Source organism: Lissotriton vulgaris, chromosome 1_1, assembly GCF_964263255.1.
Source record: "Lissotriton vulgaris chromosome 1_1, aLisVul1.2, whole genome shotgun sequence".
Taxonomy (NCBI): domain Eukaryota; kingdom Metazoa; phylum Chordata; class Amphibia; order Caudata; family Salamandridae; genus Lissotriton; species Lissotriton vulgaris.
In genome coordinates, this window is record NC_141685.1 from 769,991,924 (window position 1) to 770,010,135 (window position 18,212).

At 49.2% G+C, this 18,212-nt stretch overlaps 1 protein-coding gene across 3 annotated transcripts in view; it reads left to right on the plus strand.

Annotated features, from left to right (window-relative positions):
• Positions 1-18,212, plus strand: part of PRRC2C (proline rich coiled-coil 2C) — a 1,200,196-nt gene that overhangs the window by 705,815 nt on the left and 476,169 nt on the right. For all 3 annotated transcript variants that reach the window (XM_086955980.1, XM_086955997.1, XM_086955989.1), the window contains exon 22: positions 1,225-1,320. In XM_086955980.1, the coding sequence (XP_086812106.1) occupies positions 1,225-1,320 (96 nt within the window). The remainder of the gene's footprint in view (positions 1-1,224; positions 1,321-18,212) is intronic.

Below are 18,212 nucleotides of genomic sequence, written 5' to 3' on the forward strand. Positions count from 1 at the left end.
TTTCAGTAACACTTTCCGGTGGATACACAAATTTCCAGCTGCCCTTCCTCCATCTTTCAGTGGAGTAGACTTTTACAGTTCTAAAACAGTCCTGAGCTAGATTTGCACTGTTTTGTGGCAGTATGCTTGGATCAATCTGCGTCTGAGGGTTTCCCTGAGCCAATCACAAAGTTGCAATGTAGTGTTGCGATTGATCCGAGCGCCGGGGTTTGGCACTCAGACGGGGACTTACTGCCTGGGCATGTTCTCCACCCAGGCTGTAATGCAGTCTGGGTGGCGAACATGCAAAGTGCGCATTACTGTTTGGCCAGCCAAACAGTCATGCACACTTAGTGCCCACCACTCCTCCCCCTGCTCTCTGAGCAGAGCAGCCCACCCCGCCTTGCTGCTGCAGCAGGAAAAAATAAACTACGTTATTATCATTTTATTTTTCCCTTTTTTACACTGCTGAAAAGCAGTCGGGCTCTGGAGGAACCGCCACTTATTCCAAGGAAAACGGACGTCAGAAGGCAAAGGTGCTGCTTTAATATGGCAGTGTCATCACTTACTTGTATGATGTAGTGTCACTGTGGAGCCAGTGTTGTGACCTATTTGCACACAGGAACAGTTTCTTCAGATCCAATACGGCACCTGTGGGAATTCAAAAGTTGAAGAATCTGTAGTTATCTAGTGTATCCACCAGAAAGCACTTTTCCAGGGGTAACATGTTATTCCTGAACACATTTTTTACTATGCTTTGCCCTTGATTTATCTTTCTATACAAATTATACAGCACCATCTGGCATATAGTTGGACTCAATTTGTAGACCCGGAGTCCAAGTCTGAAAAGCTTAATGTTCACTGTTCAAGTGTTTTGGGTCATTTTACGTACCTCTAGTGTTACAGATCATTCAACATCTTCTTTCACCCAATTGAAGGAACCACTGAAATAAATGGTTTTGACTTTGCATTACATTTGCAAAGTGGTGCTTACATTGTAGCTTTCGTGTATTACATTTTTGTTCTGAAATGGCAACCTGAACTAAGAAGTCTGAACATAATTACTCCAGTGTACAACATCTATTTCATCTAACGCCATAGATTGGTGAGAGCGTTGATAATCTTGCATTTATTTCCTTCCCTTTTTCCTAAGTGACCAATAAAACATAACGTTTTACAATCTGCATCAAAATATTTTCACTGTCCAAACTCCTGACCTTTGGCTGTTTCCATATTTCTTTCAAGGAAAGTGTAACTGATTATACAACTCCAACCAATCCTCTTCCTGCAAAAGGAACTACTACAAGCAGCACAAAAATGGAGGAGACACTTGCGAACAGTGTAAGTATTGTGCATTTACAAGCAAATCCATCCTATTGTGTTACTATGTTACCACCTATGATTTTTTGCTGTGCTGTTTGGAGCCAGGTCTGTGAAAAAGTGCCCACTTTCTGCATGGTTGCCCCCACTTTTTGTTGAATTGCTGAGGTGCTTTGACTGAGTGTGCCCTGGGCACCTGCTAATCCGGTACCCTGGGCCTATGTTATTTTCCTAAAACTGCTTTGAAGCCTAAACCCATTTGGCATCTGACCACAGGTCACCCCTTGGTAAATGGTACCACAGGTACCGAAGGCACTGTGACCAGAGAAGGCCTCTAAGGGCTGCAGCACTTATTGTGCCACCCTTGGAGGTCCTGTACCTTCACACTCAAAAACTGCCTTTACAGCTGCGTGTTTTGGTACAGAACTAAATAAAGTCGACATAGCACACATGTCTGTGCCATGCCAAGAACCTAGTGCACTGGCATAGGTCATTCACCCTTCTAGCTGGGTGCACTATACCAGTTGTGAGGTTACAGGTGCATGAGCCCTGCACCCCATACAGTGTCTAAGTCCATTCTTCGACATTGTAAGTGCTGTAGGAAGGTGGAAACCTGACTATGGTTGCCCCCAACTTTTTGCCTGGTGTTTTGCTGGTTTTCCGACTTAGTTGACCTGGGACCCTGCTATTCAGGACCCCAGGCCTACTGCTCTCACTGTAAAATGGATTCCATGTACCTTAGGTACATATCTAATTGGTACTGGGCCACCTTATCAGACTCTGTAACTCAGAGCATAGGTGTACCAAGGGCCTACCAGAGGCTGCAGCATGTATTATGCCACCCCTGGCTGGCCATCTAAATCTGACACAACTGGCTGCACGACAGCTGGGGCAAGGTGGTGTAATCACCCTTTGCTTTAGATATAGTATACCTATATCTAACCCTAAAATGGACACACAGATTCCTATCAGTCACTCCTATGGCAGGCCTTGACAATCCTGAAGGCAGAGTGCTTGGAATCGTGTGAGATGGTGCTCTGGCATGAGCTGAGCCCGTTTGCAGCTTGCGGAACCAAGTCCTAATAGCTGTTCCATGATAACGCATACCATATACTCTTAAGTGCATTATAATCCTCGCGGTTAAATGCTATCTTTGGTATCGCTTTATCAAAACATGTTGAGTAAGGTGTCATACGAATTGGAATACTAACCTCTCGCCAATTCTGGCGACGGGGTTAGCATTCCACCCTTCTAGAGGGACACGACATGTATGTAACTGTGAACCCCGGTTAAAGTTAACTCGAGCCTCAGCATCACAAAATGGATGCTGCCACCACAGACACAAGTCTGACCCCCTGCAGCTGGGAGTCCTTCCAGCGAGTGGAGCTTGGACAAAGGGTTTCCTGTCAGGGGCGGTGCTAGCACCATCCCAGACAGGGTTTTGTGTATCCTGGGTAGGCAGGGCTTTAGAGGAAGGTGACTGCAAGTGGCACCCCGGTGCTCACTACGCATCTGCCGGCTAGAACCAGTTCCAGGGGCACACCAGCCCCTGGCCTGGGTAAAGTCCGGCATGGGAGAGGGGTGTAACCACCCCCCCTCCCTGGTCCCACCCCTAGGGCAGGACCTAGTCGCGTACCCACCCCTTTCTTTAGGATAAAGGCAGGAGCGGGGACCCTTCCAAATCAGATCATCTTTGAATCAAGAAACTACTTTCCACGAAAGGAACTCTCGACTCTTCTCAAGATTTCTCCCTTGTGACTAAGGAGTAGTCACCCTGCATCCGCAGGCACCATCTAAGAACTCTGCAGTTTGCTGCACGTCCTTCCTACGGAATCCGACTGACCAGCTCGACGAGACCCGGCTTCCCTGGCACCTCTGACCTCTACCTACCTCTACAGCTTAGCTGAGATCCGTGGTGCGACGAGACCTCGAGGGACCGGCCATCATCAGAACTGCACGACTTCTATCCAGCACGACCGCCGAGGGATCCTCTGGTGAGTGCTTTGGGGTCCGAGAAGCCCCGACCCTGAGCAGCTCCTGCACCGAAGTCCAGCCCCCCAGCATCCACGAGATCTGCGTGGGGCCCTTCTGCTTTGTGGCTGCTCACCGCGTTGTCTGGCTTCTAGCCCGCTGGCTTGTGGCCTTCCCGACGACGACCGGCGACATCACCGCTGCTGGTCTGGTTGCTCCAGACTGGCCCTTGCTCCCTTCCAAAAGAGGAGCACCCCGGACCCTCCTGGTCCACCCCAGACGCCATTTTAGGTCCACCGCGTGGGCTTGCATTTGCCAAGACTTGTTGCCCCAATCCTGGGTCCAGCGACGTCGACAGCATCAACCATGGTGGGACAGCTCGCACCTCCATCCTGGTCGCCGACCACGCCTCCTGGTCCGTGAGACTGCAGAGCCCAGCGTTGCCCACTCACCTGGTCGAGGTGACTTTGCCCGGTGCCATCCTGGTGCCCACACAATCACTGGCTAGTGGTTAAGAACTTGGTCCCCTCTGCTTTCAGGTGTCATCCATCTTCGATCCAGGCTTGGATCACTTCGAACAATCTTCACTGGTCGCCTGCCAGCAACTTATTTCTTCAGGCTCCTGGTTCGTCAACGAGGATTCCCGACGTCTTTTCAGACCTATGCAGCTGCCGCCCCTGGGCTAGGTAACTTCGGCATTTCGGTGCCCCAGCATAGCCTCACTATCCAAGGGTCCAGATTCACTGTCGTTTTCGACCTACCTTATCGGGTTCGGCCGAGAACACTAACTTTGCTTTTACTAGCTCCTATAGACTTTGTCCCGCATCCCGCGTGAGAGTGCACACTCTGCACCCTGGTCCCCTAGGCCTCCTGCTAGTAATCTGAAGGTTCAGTAGGCAAGTCCTAGCGATTCCAAAGCCTATTAGTCCAGTACTTACCTGCTAGTAATTTCGCATTCCACTTTTGTAGTATATGGTTTTTCGTGCCCCTCGGGCATTTGTGTAAATTGTGCAACTTAAAGTATTTTCGTAAGAGTTTTGTTGTGTGCTTAGTACCCTGTCCTCATAAAGAGTACAGGGCTGTTGTGATCTAAATAAATACACTGTTTATTTTCATAACACTTGTGTGGTGTCCTTTCACTTGGTGTTCAAGGGGTATATGTGATGATATAACAGCTGGCTTAACACGCCCTCTAGAGTTTAGCCCGAAGACTGCTCGTATCCATGCTACTAGGATAGCTGGTCTATAAGGTTGACTTGCAACCAATCATCAATAAGGGTTGTTTGGACTGATACAGAGTGCTCACTAGAATAGTGAACATTATATATCAGGCCTACTTCTCACAAGTGCAGTGCTGCCATTAAGAGTATATGGTGCTCGAAGTTTGTCATTAAGAACTCCACAGCACCATAATGGCTACACTGAAAGCTTAGAAGTTTGGTATCAAACTTCTCATCACATTAAACCCACATTGATGCCAGTGTGGGATTTAATGAAAAATGCACATAGAGGGCATCTTAGACATGCCCCCTGAAAACTAACCTATCACTAGTGTCCAGGCTGAGTGGCTGCTCTCAGCTGCCACCACCAGACCTGTTTCTGGACCCCTAGGTCAAGAGCCTGCTGCTCTCTGCAGTCTGAAACAATGCGCATCCTGGGACAAGGTGCCACGCCTCCTTCCCCAGGATGGGCAGGGTTCACGGAGGGGAAGCTTCAAAGGCTTGCCACCTTTGTGAGCTTCTCCAGGCCACTTGTTGCTCTCAGCAAGTGGTCCCCACTGGTTCGGACCCCCACTTTGGGTGGGAGAACGAGCGGGAAAAACAAGTGTGGAAGACAGGTTTGTCCACCTCTGCCAACTCCAACCCTCAGGTGGGGGAGGCGAGGTGAAGCTCAGCTCTCACTAAACACTATCCTGCAGATGGGGGGACTCAGCCAACCAGGGACAGGCTCATGCCCCCCTCCCACTGAAAGGTGGCATAATAGTGGGTGTACCCACCCCAAGGAAGGGACCCATTGTTCCCTGCCTTTTACCTACATGTTACACCTCTAAATCTAGTATTTAGGGGCACCCCTTCACCTTGCTTCCTCAGACGAGCAGAAACTACAAGGACTGAACAGCCGTGTAGCAGCTAAGGAGAGGAAGACGCCCGCTGACTTGGCCCCAGCCCTAACGGCCTGTCTCCCCCTCGAACCTGCTCCTGCTCCTGCGAAATCCTGGTTTGTCCTGCAGCCAGCAACCACAAAAACCACGGAGAGCCTGCCTGCCTTCAACCCCAAAGACTTTGTCTCCTGTGAACAATGCATTTGTTCATCTGCAAGCTCTGGCCCCGGCCGTAAACCGCGAATCCGCACCACTCACCACCCGCCATCCACGGCCCAAGCTCGAGTGGGCAAACACCACAAGGAGGTCCCACCAGCGATCGTGACCCGAGATCCTATGACCCCTGACCTGCCTCAAGCCTTCCGCCGACGCCTGCAGCCTAAATCCAGATGCAGGGCAAGGGCCAGGCCCCGACGCCTTACGAACTGGGCCTCTCCACCGACGACGAGGACAACATCGCCAAAGGTCCAGATGACTCCACGGTCGTAGAGACCGAGAAGAAAACGCCTGACAAGGTAGGAGAGTCTACGACCCCGAAAACTTCCACATGGCCTCGAAAGCCAGAGGCCGACTCTCGAAAGGCAGAGTCCAAAGCCTCGAAAGGAGCACTGGCGCCGAAAAGTTCGACGGCCGAAGCTGCATCCTCCGAAAAAGAGCCCAGCGGATCCTACGAGAAGGAATCCCGGAGGCCGGCGAAAAGCGAAGGTCGTCTAAGCAAGCCCCCGAAAAAGGGTCTTTGACTTCGAAGGAAAAGGAGCTGAAGAAGGCTTCGACGTAGACGCTGAAGAGAGCAGCCGAAACGCTCGATGACTACCAGGCCGCGGAGATGCTGAGAAAGAAAAGAAGGCTCAAAGCCGAAATGTAGAACATCCTCCAGAGAAAGAAATACTTCGACGAAAGAATGAGAAGTTACAAGATCCCCTTGAGAAGTTGGCCTGATATTCAGTGTTCACTATTCTAGTGATCACTATGTATCAGTCCAAACAACCCTTATTGTGATTGGTTGTAAGTCAACCTTATAGACCAGCTATCCTAGTAGCATGGATACGACCAGTCTTCGGGCTAAACTCTAGAAGTACGTGTGGTAAAACAGCAAGCTCAAATCACAACCGCTGCTCACCAATGTGAGAAGTTGGCCTGATATATAATGTTCACTATTCTAGTGAGCACTTTGTATCAGTCCAAACAACCCTTATTGATTGGTTGTAAGTCAACCTTTATAGACCAGCTATCCTGGTAGCATGGATACGAGCAGTCTTCGGGCTAAACTCTAGAGGGCGTGTTAAGCCAGCTGTTATACCATCACATATACCCCTTGAACACCAAGTGAAAGGACACCACACAAGTGTTATGAAAATAAACAGTGTATTTATTTAGATCACAACAGCCCTGTACTCTTTATGAGGACAGGGTACTAAGCACACAACAAAACTCTTACGAAAATACTTTGAATTGCACAATTCACACAAATGCCCGAGGGGCACGAAAAACCATATACTATGGAAGTGGAATGCGAAATTACTAGCAGGTAAGTACTGGACTAATAGGCTTTGGAATCGCTAGGACTACGTTACCGAACCTTCAGATTACTAGTAGGAGGCCTAGGGGACTCTGTTGCAGAGTGTGCACTCTCACGCGGGATGCGGGACAAAGTCTATGGAGGCTAGTAAAAGCAAAGTTAGTGTTCTCGGGCGAACCCGACTAGGTAGGTTGAAAACGAAAGTGGATCTGGACCTTTGGATAGTGAGGCTATGCTGGGGCACCGAAATGCCGAAGTTACCTAGCCCAGGGGCTGTGGCTGCATAGGTCTGAAAAGACGTCGGGAATCCTCGTTGACGAACCAGGAGCCTGAAAGAAGTTGCTGGCAGGTGACCGAACAATCTTCACTGAAGTGATCCAAGCCTGAATCAAGTCAAAGTCCACTTTATTCGATTAATTAAAATCATAAAAGTATTCTACAGCAAATATCATACATTCATATATCTTAAAAACAGTTAATACAGTATTAAACATTAAGTGGAATTAAAAAGCAAGTTAAAAAGGCATTATTTACACAAAATTCATTACAGTTTGTGTAGGAAGGTACATCCTGACTATGGTTGCCCCCAACTTTTTGCCCTGTGTGTTAGCTGGTTTTGGATATAGTCGACCTGGGACCCTGCCAATCAGGACCCCAGGCCTACTGCTCTCTCTTAAAAATGGATTCCATGTACCCTAGGTGCATTTCCAATTGGTAATGGGCCACCCTATCAGACCCTGTAACTCAGGGCATAGGTGTACCCAGGGCTGCCAGGTGCTGCAGCATGTATTATGCCACCCCTGGCTGGCCTCCTAAATTTGACACAACTGGCTGCATGACAGCTGGGGCAAAGTCGTGTAATCACCCTTTGCTGTAGGTGTAGTATACCTATACCTAACCCTAAAATGGACACACAGATTCCTATCAGTCACTCCTATGGCAGGCCTTGACAATCCTGAAGGCAGAGTGCTTGGAATCGTGTGAGATGGTGCTCTGGCATGAGCTGAGCCTGTCTGCAGCTTGCGGAACCAAGTCCTAATAGCTGTTCCATGATATCGCATACCATATACTCTTGAGTGCATTATAATCCTCGCGGTTAAATGCTATCTTTGGTATTGCTTTATCAAAACATGTCGAGTAAGGTGTCATACGAATTGGAATACTAACCCCTCGCCAATTCTGGCGACGGGGTTAGCATTCCACCCTTCTAGAGGGACACGACATGTATGTAACTGTGAACCCCGGTTAAAGTTAACTGAAGCCTCAGCTCCACAAAATGGATGCTGCCACCACAGACACGAGTCTGACCTCCTGCTGCTGGGAGTCCTTCCAGCGAGGGAGGCCTGGGCAAAGGGTTTCCTGTCCGGGGCGGTGCTAGCACCATCCCAGACATGGTTTTGTGTATCCTGGGTAGGCAGGGCTTTTCAGGAAGGTGACTGCTGAGTGGCACCCCGGTGCTCACTACGCATAGGCCGGTCTGAACCAGTTCCAGGGGCACACCAGCCCCTGGCCTGGGGAAGTCCGGCATGGCAAAGGGGTGTAACCACCCCCCTCCTAGTCCCACCCATAGGCAGGACCTAGTCACCGGGTCAGCCCCCTTTTTTAGTATAAAGATGGGAGCGGGCCCCCTGTTCAAATTAGATCATCTTTGGAATCAAGATACGACTTTCTTCGAAAGGACTTCACAATTTCTTCATCAAGATTCTCCCTTGTGGCTAAGGGGTAGTCACCCTGCATCAAGCGGGCACCATCCTAAGAAACACTGCGGTCTGCTGCAAGTCCTTCTTCACGAATCCGACGACCCAGCTCGACGAGACCCGGCTTCCCTGGCACCTCTGACCTCTACTCACCTCTACAGCAAAGCTGAGAACCGTGAGTGCGACGAGACCTCGAGGGACCGACGATCGCCAAGACTGCACGACATCTTTACTGCAAGCCCACCGTGTCCTCCACTGGTGAGTGCTTTGGGGTCCGAGAAGCCCCGACCCTGCGCAGCTCCAGCACCCAAGGTCAGCCTCCCTGCATCTCCACGATCTGCGTGGGGCCCTTCTGCTGTTTGCTGTGCACCGCGTTGTTTGGCTACTAGGCGGCTGGCTTGTGGCCTTCTGAACGACGCCCGACGACATCACTGCTGCTGGTCTGGTTGCTCCAGGCTGGCCCTTGCTTCCTTCTTCAAGAGAGGCACCCCGGACCCTCCTGGTCCACTCCAGACGCCATTTTAGGTCCACCGCATGGGCTTGAATTTGCCAAGGCTTTGTTGCCCAATCTTGGGTCCAGCGACGCCGACAGCTTCTATCTTCGTGGGACAGCTCGATCCTCCATCCTGGTCGCCGACAACGCCTCCTGGTCCGCGAGATCTCCGAGCACAGCGTCACCCACTCACCTAGTCGAGGTGGCTACCATCCGGTGCCCTCCTGGTGCCCACTGACTACTGGCTAGTAGTCTCGAACTTGGTCCCCTCTGCTTTCAGGTGTCATCTACCTTCAAGATCCAGGCTTGGATCCAACTGAACTTTCTTCACTGGTCACCGGCCAGCATCTTTTCTTCCGGCTCCTGGTCCGTCTACGAGGATTCCCGACGTCTTTTCAGACCTATGCAGCTGCAGCCCCTGGGCTAGGTAACTTCGGCATTTCGGTGCCCCAGCATAGCCTCACTATCTAAGGGTCAGGATCCACTGTCGTTCCCTCCCACCAGGTCGGGTTCGCCCGAGAAAGCTAACTTTGCAATTTCTAGCTACCATAGACTTTGTCCCGCATCTCGCGTGAGAGTGCACACACTGCACCCGAGTCCCCTGGGTCTCCTAGAAGTAATCTAACGATTCTATAGTCAAGTCCTAGCGATTCCAAAGGCTATTAGTACTGTACTTACCTGCTAGTAATTTCGCATTCCACTTTTCAAGTATATGGTTTTCCGTGCCCCTCGGGCATTTGTATATACTGTGCTAACTTAAGTATTTTTGTAAGAGTTTTGGTTTGTGCTTAGTACCCTGTCCTCATAAAGAGTACAGGGCTGTTGTGAATCTTAATAAATAACTGTTTATTTTCATAACACTTGTGTGGTGTCCTTTCACTTGGTGTTCAAGGGGTATATGTGGTATAACAGCTGGCTTAACACGCCCTCTCGAGTCTTTAGCCTTAGACTGCTCATATCCACGCTACTAGGATAGCTGGTCTATAAGGTTGACTTACAACCAATCATCAATAAGGGTTGCTGGACTGATACATAGTGTTCACTAGAATAGTGAGCACTGCATATCAGGCCACCTTCTCACAGTTTGCGCTCAACGATACAGTAGACATGAATTTAAGTATCTGTCCTCAATTGTGATTCCAATCTTAACCTTGATCTCTTACATCTAACAGATGCAGCCAGAAAACTAGCAGTGCAATACATAATTACAGGGGAATTCATCATCTGTAAATATAACAGTGCAGGCTTGTACTGCGTAAAACCCAACTCCTTCAGAATTGATTTTAAATATCGGATGCGAGGTTCACGATAAAAAGAACAGAAGAACAAAAAATGCACATTATCCTGGGTGGAAAAACCATCGCATTTGCGTGGGGACGACTCCTCGAGCTTACACCAGTCTTTCTCGTCCCGCAGAACCATATAAATTTGATTAAAACGGAATTTAGACAGTAGCCACCTATGAAAAGAATTAGTGACCACTGCCAAGTAGGGAGCCAACTCTAATGATGGGGTTATCATTACATGTGCCCTCACAGAGGGTTTACATAGCTCATCCGCTTCTTGCTCGGCCATACGTAACCTGATGAAATTAGTCTTCACCCACAACAAATCAGCTTTACACAGGGATTCTGGGCTATCGAAGATTTCAGGGCGTCCCAGTTTTGCGGCCATGGACTCAACATATGACAACCACTGAATATCCCTCCTGTGATCTAATGTAAGACAGTCTTTGATGATCCTGTGGTTAAGGCTGAGGTTCGGATTAAGCCAGAGCTTGAGCCACATCAGAAGCAGAGCTAGATTAATTAAATCTAGAATATAACCCAAACCCAGCTCAAGGTGTAAAGAATGAGTAGCAGTTGACTGGGGTAGTCCCAACAGAGAACAAAGAAATTTGTTTTCCTCTGTCTGAATGCATTTAGAATTAGCGTAACCCCAGACTGCAGCCCCGTATCTAGCAATCGCGGCTGTCTTGGCTTTGTAAACAGCCAGGATAGCCTCGATTGGTTTTCCCCCCAATCTCTTTGTGAACCCCAGGATCGCAAAATATGAGCTTCTCACCGCGTTCGCTTTTGATGTTAACTGCGGTGTCCAAGTTCCCCTTTGATCAAAAATCACTCCCAAGTAAGTAAAAACTTTAACACTTGTGATCACCTCTCCATCGCAAAAGAAGGTTTTTTCTTTAAATTTACTGCATCCTGCTGACATAGTGTGCGATTTATTCTTATTAACCACCAGGTCAAGACTGGACCTAAAGTTACCGAAAGAGTCGAGTAACTTTTGCAGGGCAACTGGGGTCCTGGCTATTAGCACCGCATCATCGGCATAGAGGAGCACCGGAATTGGTGCACCCCCCATGCTCGGAATATCCTTTGTGGCTGCCGTTAGGTCATCCTCCAAAGAGTTCACGTATAACGTGAATAACATTGGCGCCAGTATACATCCCTGACGGACCCCTCTAGTGTATCTAAAGCTCTCGGTACACTTTCCGTCAGTTGTCATTCTGATGCGGGCTCTCAGATCTTTATGGAGCTCCGCCAGAAAGTGTACAAAGGAGCTATCGAGGCCCATCTTCAGGAGCATTGCCCACAGCCTAGATCTATTAACAAGATCAAAGGCTGTGGACAAGTCCATGAAGCCAAGGAATATACTTCCCCCTTTTGCTCTAGTATATTTAGAAATTATGAGGTGGAGATTGAGGCATTGATCCTCTGTACTCCTCCCTGACCTAAATCCATATTGTGCCTCGGACAGAATATTGTTCCCCTTGGCCCACACGGCTATTCTCGCCAGGACAACATTCCCTAGGATTTTTACTGAGGAGTCCAACAACGATATTGGTCTGTAGCATCTTGGGTCTCCTCTCTGCCCTTTTTTAAATATTGGAACAATCGTAGCTAGAGACCAGGTCTGAGGGAATCCCACTGCGGCAGAAGCATTAAAACCTTTCGTTAGAATATTAGCCCAAAACAGCGGATTTGCCTTAAACATATCCGCTGGCACTCCATCGGGACCCGGGGCCTTGTGTCCTGCTGTGTCCTCTATAGCTCTAAGTACCTCAATTGTGTCAAAACTCACGGGCTCCAGGGGGATCTCAGTAGTAGGGACTGTGAAGGGTTCCAGCTCCCTATTACTATCATACATTTTTTCAAAATGGCTAAGCCAGTCCTCCTCTGATATATTAAGTTCCAGTACTGAGTTTTGGTCACCTGAAAGTAAAGGAGTGTTAATAATTGACCAAAACTTAGCACTGTTTTTTAGGGTGGCTTTATCCATTAATTCTTCCCAGGCTTTACTCTTTAGTTCATTTTTGCGCAAATTAGTGGCCATAGTAAAATCCTTTCTTAATCGCGTGACTAGCGCTTTGTCCCTTGGGCGAGTATTGAGAGCTTTCTTAAGGCGGTTGTGTGCTTTGCTACAATTTTTATCGAACCAGCCTTTCACCGATTTATGTTTACCCACCTGACCTTTAGCTGTAAGGCTAGTAGCCACGAACCGGCAAACACCTTCAAAGGAAGATATAACCTCCTTGCTCCCAGCTAACGGGTTGGCACACACATTAAGCTCTTCAGAGACTGAAGAGGATAGATTTAAGAAAAAATTGTCAGGTACAACCATTTCCCATTTGATTCTTCTCCCCTGATCCTTATCCTTTACTGGCAATATAGACCGGTGGGTAACAGATGATTTTAACAAGAAAGAGCTATTTACTAGCTCCAACCCCACAGGATTATGGTCACTCATTGGCATAGCGATTGCATTATATGAAATCACATAATTAAGAAAACCTATTGAAACAAAAATAAAATCAATTATCGAATCACTAGCCCTTCCCGTATAAGTGGCAACCCGTGTACTATTATCGTAGAACTCTGGTTCATACAACTCATTGTCCCGTAATACATTTTCGAGCGCCAAACCCTTCTGTGTATGTTCTAGGTGAGGGGGGGGGACACGCTATCAGGCCCATCTTCATCCACTAGAGCACAATATGAGCACAAATGAACATTAAAATCGCCCATTAAAATAAATCGACACAAAGTGGTTTGTTTGTCCTTGTAAAGACTTACAAAATCTGCTAACCATGCAAAATGCACAGTTTCTGGGTGACCGTTCGGTGCATTATAACAATTAACAAGAAGCAGTTTACAGCCATCCTCTAAATTTATCTCAAGTACAAGGAAATTGTGAGAGGCACAGTCAATCAGGGTGATTTTGCCCTTGATATTCACCGATACCAGCGTCAAAAGACCTCCTTTGTTCCGGCCTGCAGGGGAAGGCAATGCAGGTACAAAATAAGAAGTAAAACCATCCAACCAATAATCACACTCCATGTCCCAAGTCTCTTGAATAGCAATGATATCATGGAGCTTTACGAAGTTCTCCCAATTTGGGTCTCCCTTCTTAGACCGCAAACCAGCGATATTCCAGGATAACAGTCTGACCGTATCCCCTTTAGCAGTTGTGATCTCAGTTGAACTATTACCATCCGCAACAGAAGAAGGTACATGAACCGTTGGTATCGATTCCACTGTAACATCGTCCACTGTACCCTCTCCGGCACCCCGTCAATCGCAAAGATCGAGACCTGAGAGAGCGTCGAATCTGTTGTGAGTTGCAATAGGGGGTCCAAAGGTAAAGAGATTATCGCGTCCCTGAAACAAACTTTGAGAAGCCGATCTGGGCCCCACCGGGGTGAATGGACTCAGTCTTTGTCTGGGCAAAGAGGCTAAATTGACATGATTGTAAAAATACCCTAACGGGCGCACTTGAATACCATTGCTGTCCTCCATCAAAGATGCTGCCCGTAGGAGGACTGTGGCCACATGTTGTGGGTATTTAAAGTTCACAACCACACAATCCCCTCTATAAGTTTTCCTCGAGGGACCAATCCAATTTACCCTCCTGGTCGTAATAATGTCTCCTGCAAATTTAGTAGGGAAACCACATTTAGCACTCAGCCAAGCCACCACTTTGTTTTTGAGGGAATCATGAGCTTCCTCTTGTGGCTCGGTAGAGCCTGGGGTATTAACTGGGACATTTGCCAACACGACGACATAGGGGGCGCAATCCGGGGGTAGATTAGTAGAATTATTGCGCCTACTTTGTATGGCATTCGTGTTATATGAGAGACCTGGCCTCTGATGACTCCTAGCCGTGTCTACAGCCGTGTCTACTGGCGAGGGACAAGTGGCTGAAGGGACAATGATTGTTATCCGCCCTGTTGACCTGAGGGATCATAGGAGATGGTTTGGAGGCTTTTACAGCATTTTTCCCTACAACCTCAGAGCTCACTGTGCTAGTTAAAGGGAGTGGGGGATTAGCCTTAGCTAGATCGGCCAACCGCTGATCCAACAGACCTCCTAGTCTTATTATCTCCGCATTCGCTGTATCCAATTTGGCCGCTAGGGAGTTAAGGGAATCCTTAAGTTTAAGATCAATAGTGGCCTCTATGGTTTTGATTAGCAAACCAAACTGCTCAGGGCTCAAGGTGATACTTGTTTCTTTTTTGTTCTCTACGTTCGATTTGGCCTTAGGGGAGATGTGACTATCAGGCAAGTGAGTGTCCCCTCTTCTCCTGTAGGTGATCTTACCCCCCCTCTTGCTTTGCTGCTTTCTACAGTTTCTAACAGGTCTCTCTCTTTTGTTTTCTTCCGCTACCTCTACCTCTTCCTCAGTCAGAAGATAATTTATCAAGCGTTATTGTATCAGGGGCCTGATGGATCGAAGCTACTACTACGCTAGCTGTATTAGATGCATTTGGCCACCCTAACACACAATCAGTGCTATTTTCGATCTCTGGAGGTGCCTCCGGCGTAGTTACTCTTACTGAAGAGATATCATGTTCTAGAGAAGCAACTTTGCCCAAAGAAGCCCTTCTATCATCGTTGATTTTATTCACCATTTTGACAAGGAAATTGTTCATAGAGCCTGCACCCGTAACCACCTTGTCTTTCTTTGTGCCTGACATTTAGGGAAGATTGTACGGAGTTGATTTGCAACTTTGACTATGCCTGGGTGTCACCAGGAATGATATGACCAGTTTATCGGGGTATATGCCTGTAAAGTCCCACAGCCTTATCCAACACAGCTCCAGATAAGTTGAAAAGCACGGTTTGCTTCTCACAGGGTCTCTGGCCCAGCCCAGCCTCCTCCTGCCTCTGACGGCCTCAGACGGCCCGCCCTCTGCCCGGCGTCACCCGCGCGTCCCGCGACGCGGAGGAAGCGTCCTTCTGAAGTACCGGCGAACCGGAAGTCGCCGCAAGGCTCCCTGGGAGCTGTAGTCTCCAGCCGCGGGCCGCCAGGTGTAGCAAAGCGGCGCGGCGAGACTGCAGCGTTAGGGACCCAGGAGTCTTTCTCTGCCCGGTAATGTGCCTCCTCAGCTCCTCTGCGCGACGGAATTGCTCTCCCCCCAAGCCTGAATCGAAGATGGATGACACCTGAAAGCAGAGGGTACCAAGTTCTTAATCACTAGCCAGTGATCAGATGGGCACCAGGATGGCACCGGATGGTAGTCACCTCGACCAGGTGAGTGGGCGACGCTGGGCTCTGAAGTCTCAAGGACCAGGAGGCGTCGGCGACCAGGATGGTGGTGCGAGCTGTCCCACGATGGTTGATGCTGTCGACGTCGCTGGACCCAGGATTGGGGCAACAAGTCTTGGCAAATTCAAGCCCACGTGGTGGACCTAAAATGGCGTCTGGAGTGGACCAGGAGGGTCCGGGGTGCTCCTCTTTTGGAAGGGAGCAAGGGCCAGTCTGGAGCAACCATACTAGCAATGGTGATGTCGTCGGTCGTCGTCGCGAAGGCCACAAGCCAGCGGGCTAGTAGCCAGACAACGCGGTGAGCAGCCAAAAATTAGAAGGGCCCCACGCAGATCTCGTGGATGCTGGGGGGCTGGACTTCGGTGCTGGAGCTGCTCAGGGTCGGGGCTTCTCGGACCCCAAAGCACTCACCAGAGGATCCCTCGGCGGTCGTGCTGGATAGAAGTCGTGCAGTTCTAATGATGGCTTGTCCCTCGGTCTCGTCGCACCTACGGTTCTCAGCTTAGCTGTAGAGGTAGGTAGAGGTCAGAGGTGCCAGGGAAGCCGGGTCTCGTCGTGCTGGTCGGTCGGATTCCGGAGGAAGGACGTGCAGCAAACCGCAGAGTTCTTAGATGGTGCCTGCGGATGCAGGGTGACTACTCCTTAGTCACAAGGGAGAAATCTTGAAGAGTCGAGAGTTCCTTTCGTGGAAAGTAATTTCTTGATTCAAAGATGATCTAATTTGGAAGGGTCCCTGCTCCTGCCTTTATCCTAAAGAAAGGGGTGGGTACGCGACTAGGTCCTGCCCTAGGGGTGGGACCAGGAAGGGGGGTGGTTACACCCCTCTCCCATGCCGGACTTTCCCCAGGCCAGGGGCTGGTGTGCCCCTGGAACTGGTTCTAGCCGGCAGATGCGTAGTGAGCACCGGGGTGCCACTTGCAGTCACCTTCCTGTAAAGCCTTGCCTACCCAGGATACACAAAACCCTGTCTGGGATGGTGCTAGCACCGCCCCTGACAGGAAACCCTTTGTCCAAGCTCCCCTTGCTGGAAAGACTCCCAGCTGCAGGGGGTCAGACTCGTGTCTGTGGTGGCAGCATCCATTTTGTGATGCTGAGGCTTGAGTTAACTTTAACCGGTGTTCAGTTACATACATGTCGTGTCCCTCTAGAAGAATGGAATGCTAACCCCGTCGCCAGAATTGGCGAGGGGTTAGTATTCCAATTCGTATGACACCTTACTCTACATGTTTTGATAAAGCGATACCAGAGATAGCATTTAACCGCGAGGATTATAATGCACTTAAGAGTATATGGTATGCGTTATCATGGAACAGCTATTAGGACTTGGTTCCGCAAGCTGCAAACTGGCTCAGCTCATTCCAGAGCACCATCTCACACGATTCCAAGCACTCTGCCTTCAGGATTGTCAAGGCCTGCCATAGGAGTGACTGATAGGAATCTGTGTGTCCATTTTAGGGTTAGATATAGGTATACTGTATCTAAAGCAAAGGGTGATTACACCACCTTGCCCCAGCTGTCGTGCAGCCAGTTGTGTCAGATTTAGATGGCCATCCAGGGGTGGCATAATACATGCTTCAGCCCCTGGTAGGCCCTGGGTACACCTATGCCCTGAGTTACAGGGTCTGATAAGGTGGCCCAGTACCAATTGGGTAATGCACCATAAGGTACACGTGTCAATTTAGTGAGAGAACAGCAAGGCTGTGGGCCTGATTGGCAGGCCCACAGCCAGAGAAAGTTGTAAACCAGTGAAACAAAAGCAAAAAATTCTGGCTGATCATAGGATTGCAGACCCTACTCTCCTACAGAGAGGCGTTGAACAACCCCCCTCTAAGTGACTGCACACGAGAAAAGGTGCTCACCCACTCGAACCCTCCGGGGGAAGAGCACGAAAAACAAGGAGGAGACGGCTACACGGACAAGACACAAAAGAACACTTAACTCCAGTAAGAGGCAGACTAAGATTTTTCCTACAGGAGTGGAGAAAAATCACCACAGACAAGTAGATACTGAACATCATGCAGTTCGGATACTGCATACAGCTGCTAAAGAATCCACCAAACAGAAAGCCAAAGAGAAGAGAGCACTCGGGAACAGAGCTGCGACTGCTCCAAAAGGAAGCTCAAGAACTCCTCCTCATAGAGGCCATCGAAAAGGTTCCTTTCAAAGAACGGGACAGGGGAGTGTACTCAAACTACTTCCTGGTACCAAAAGTGGACGAAAGCCTAGGACCCATCCTGGACCTACGGTTCCTAAACAAATATGTAAAGACCCAAAAATTCAAGATGACGTCCCTACAAGAGGTCATCCCGCAGATAAAATCCGGGGACTTCTTGTCCACCATAGACCTCAAGGATGCGTACCTGCATATCCCCATGAACAGGCAGCACAAGCACATGCTAAGATTCACAGTGAACAATCACTACCAGTTCACAACCCTGGCTTTCGGTCTAAAATCCGCACCAAGGGTGTTCACCAAATGCCTCGCGCCCGTGGCCGCGCATCTGCGAAGGGAGGGGATACACGTGTATCCCTACTATGACGACTGGCTCTTAAAGGCAAGCTCTTACAGGACATGCAAAGATCACG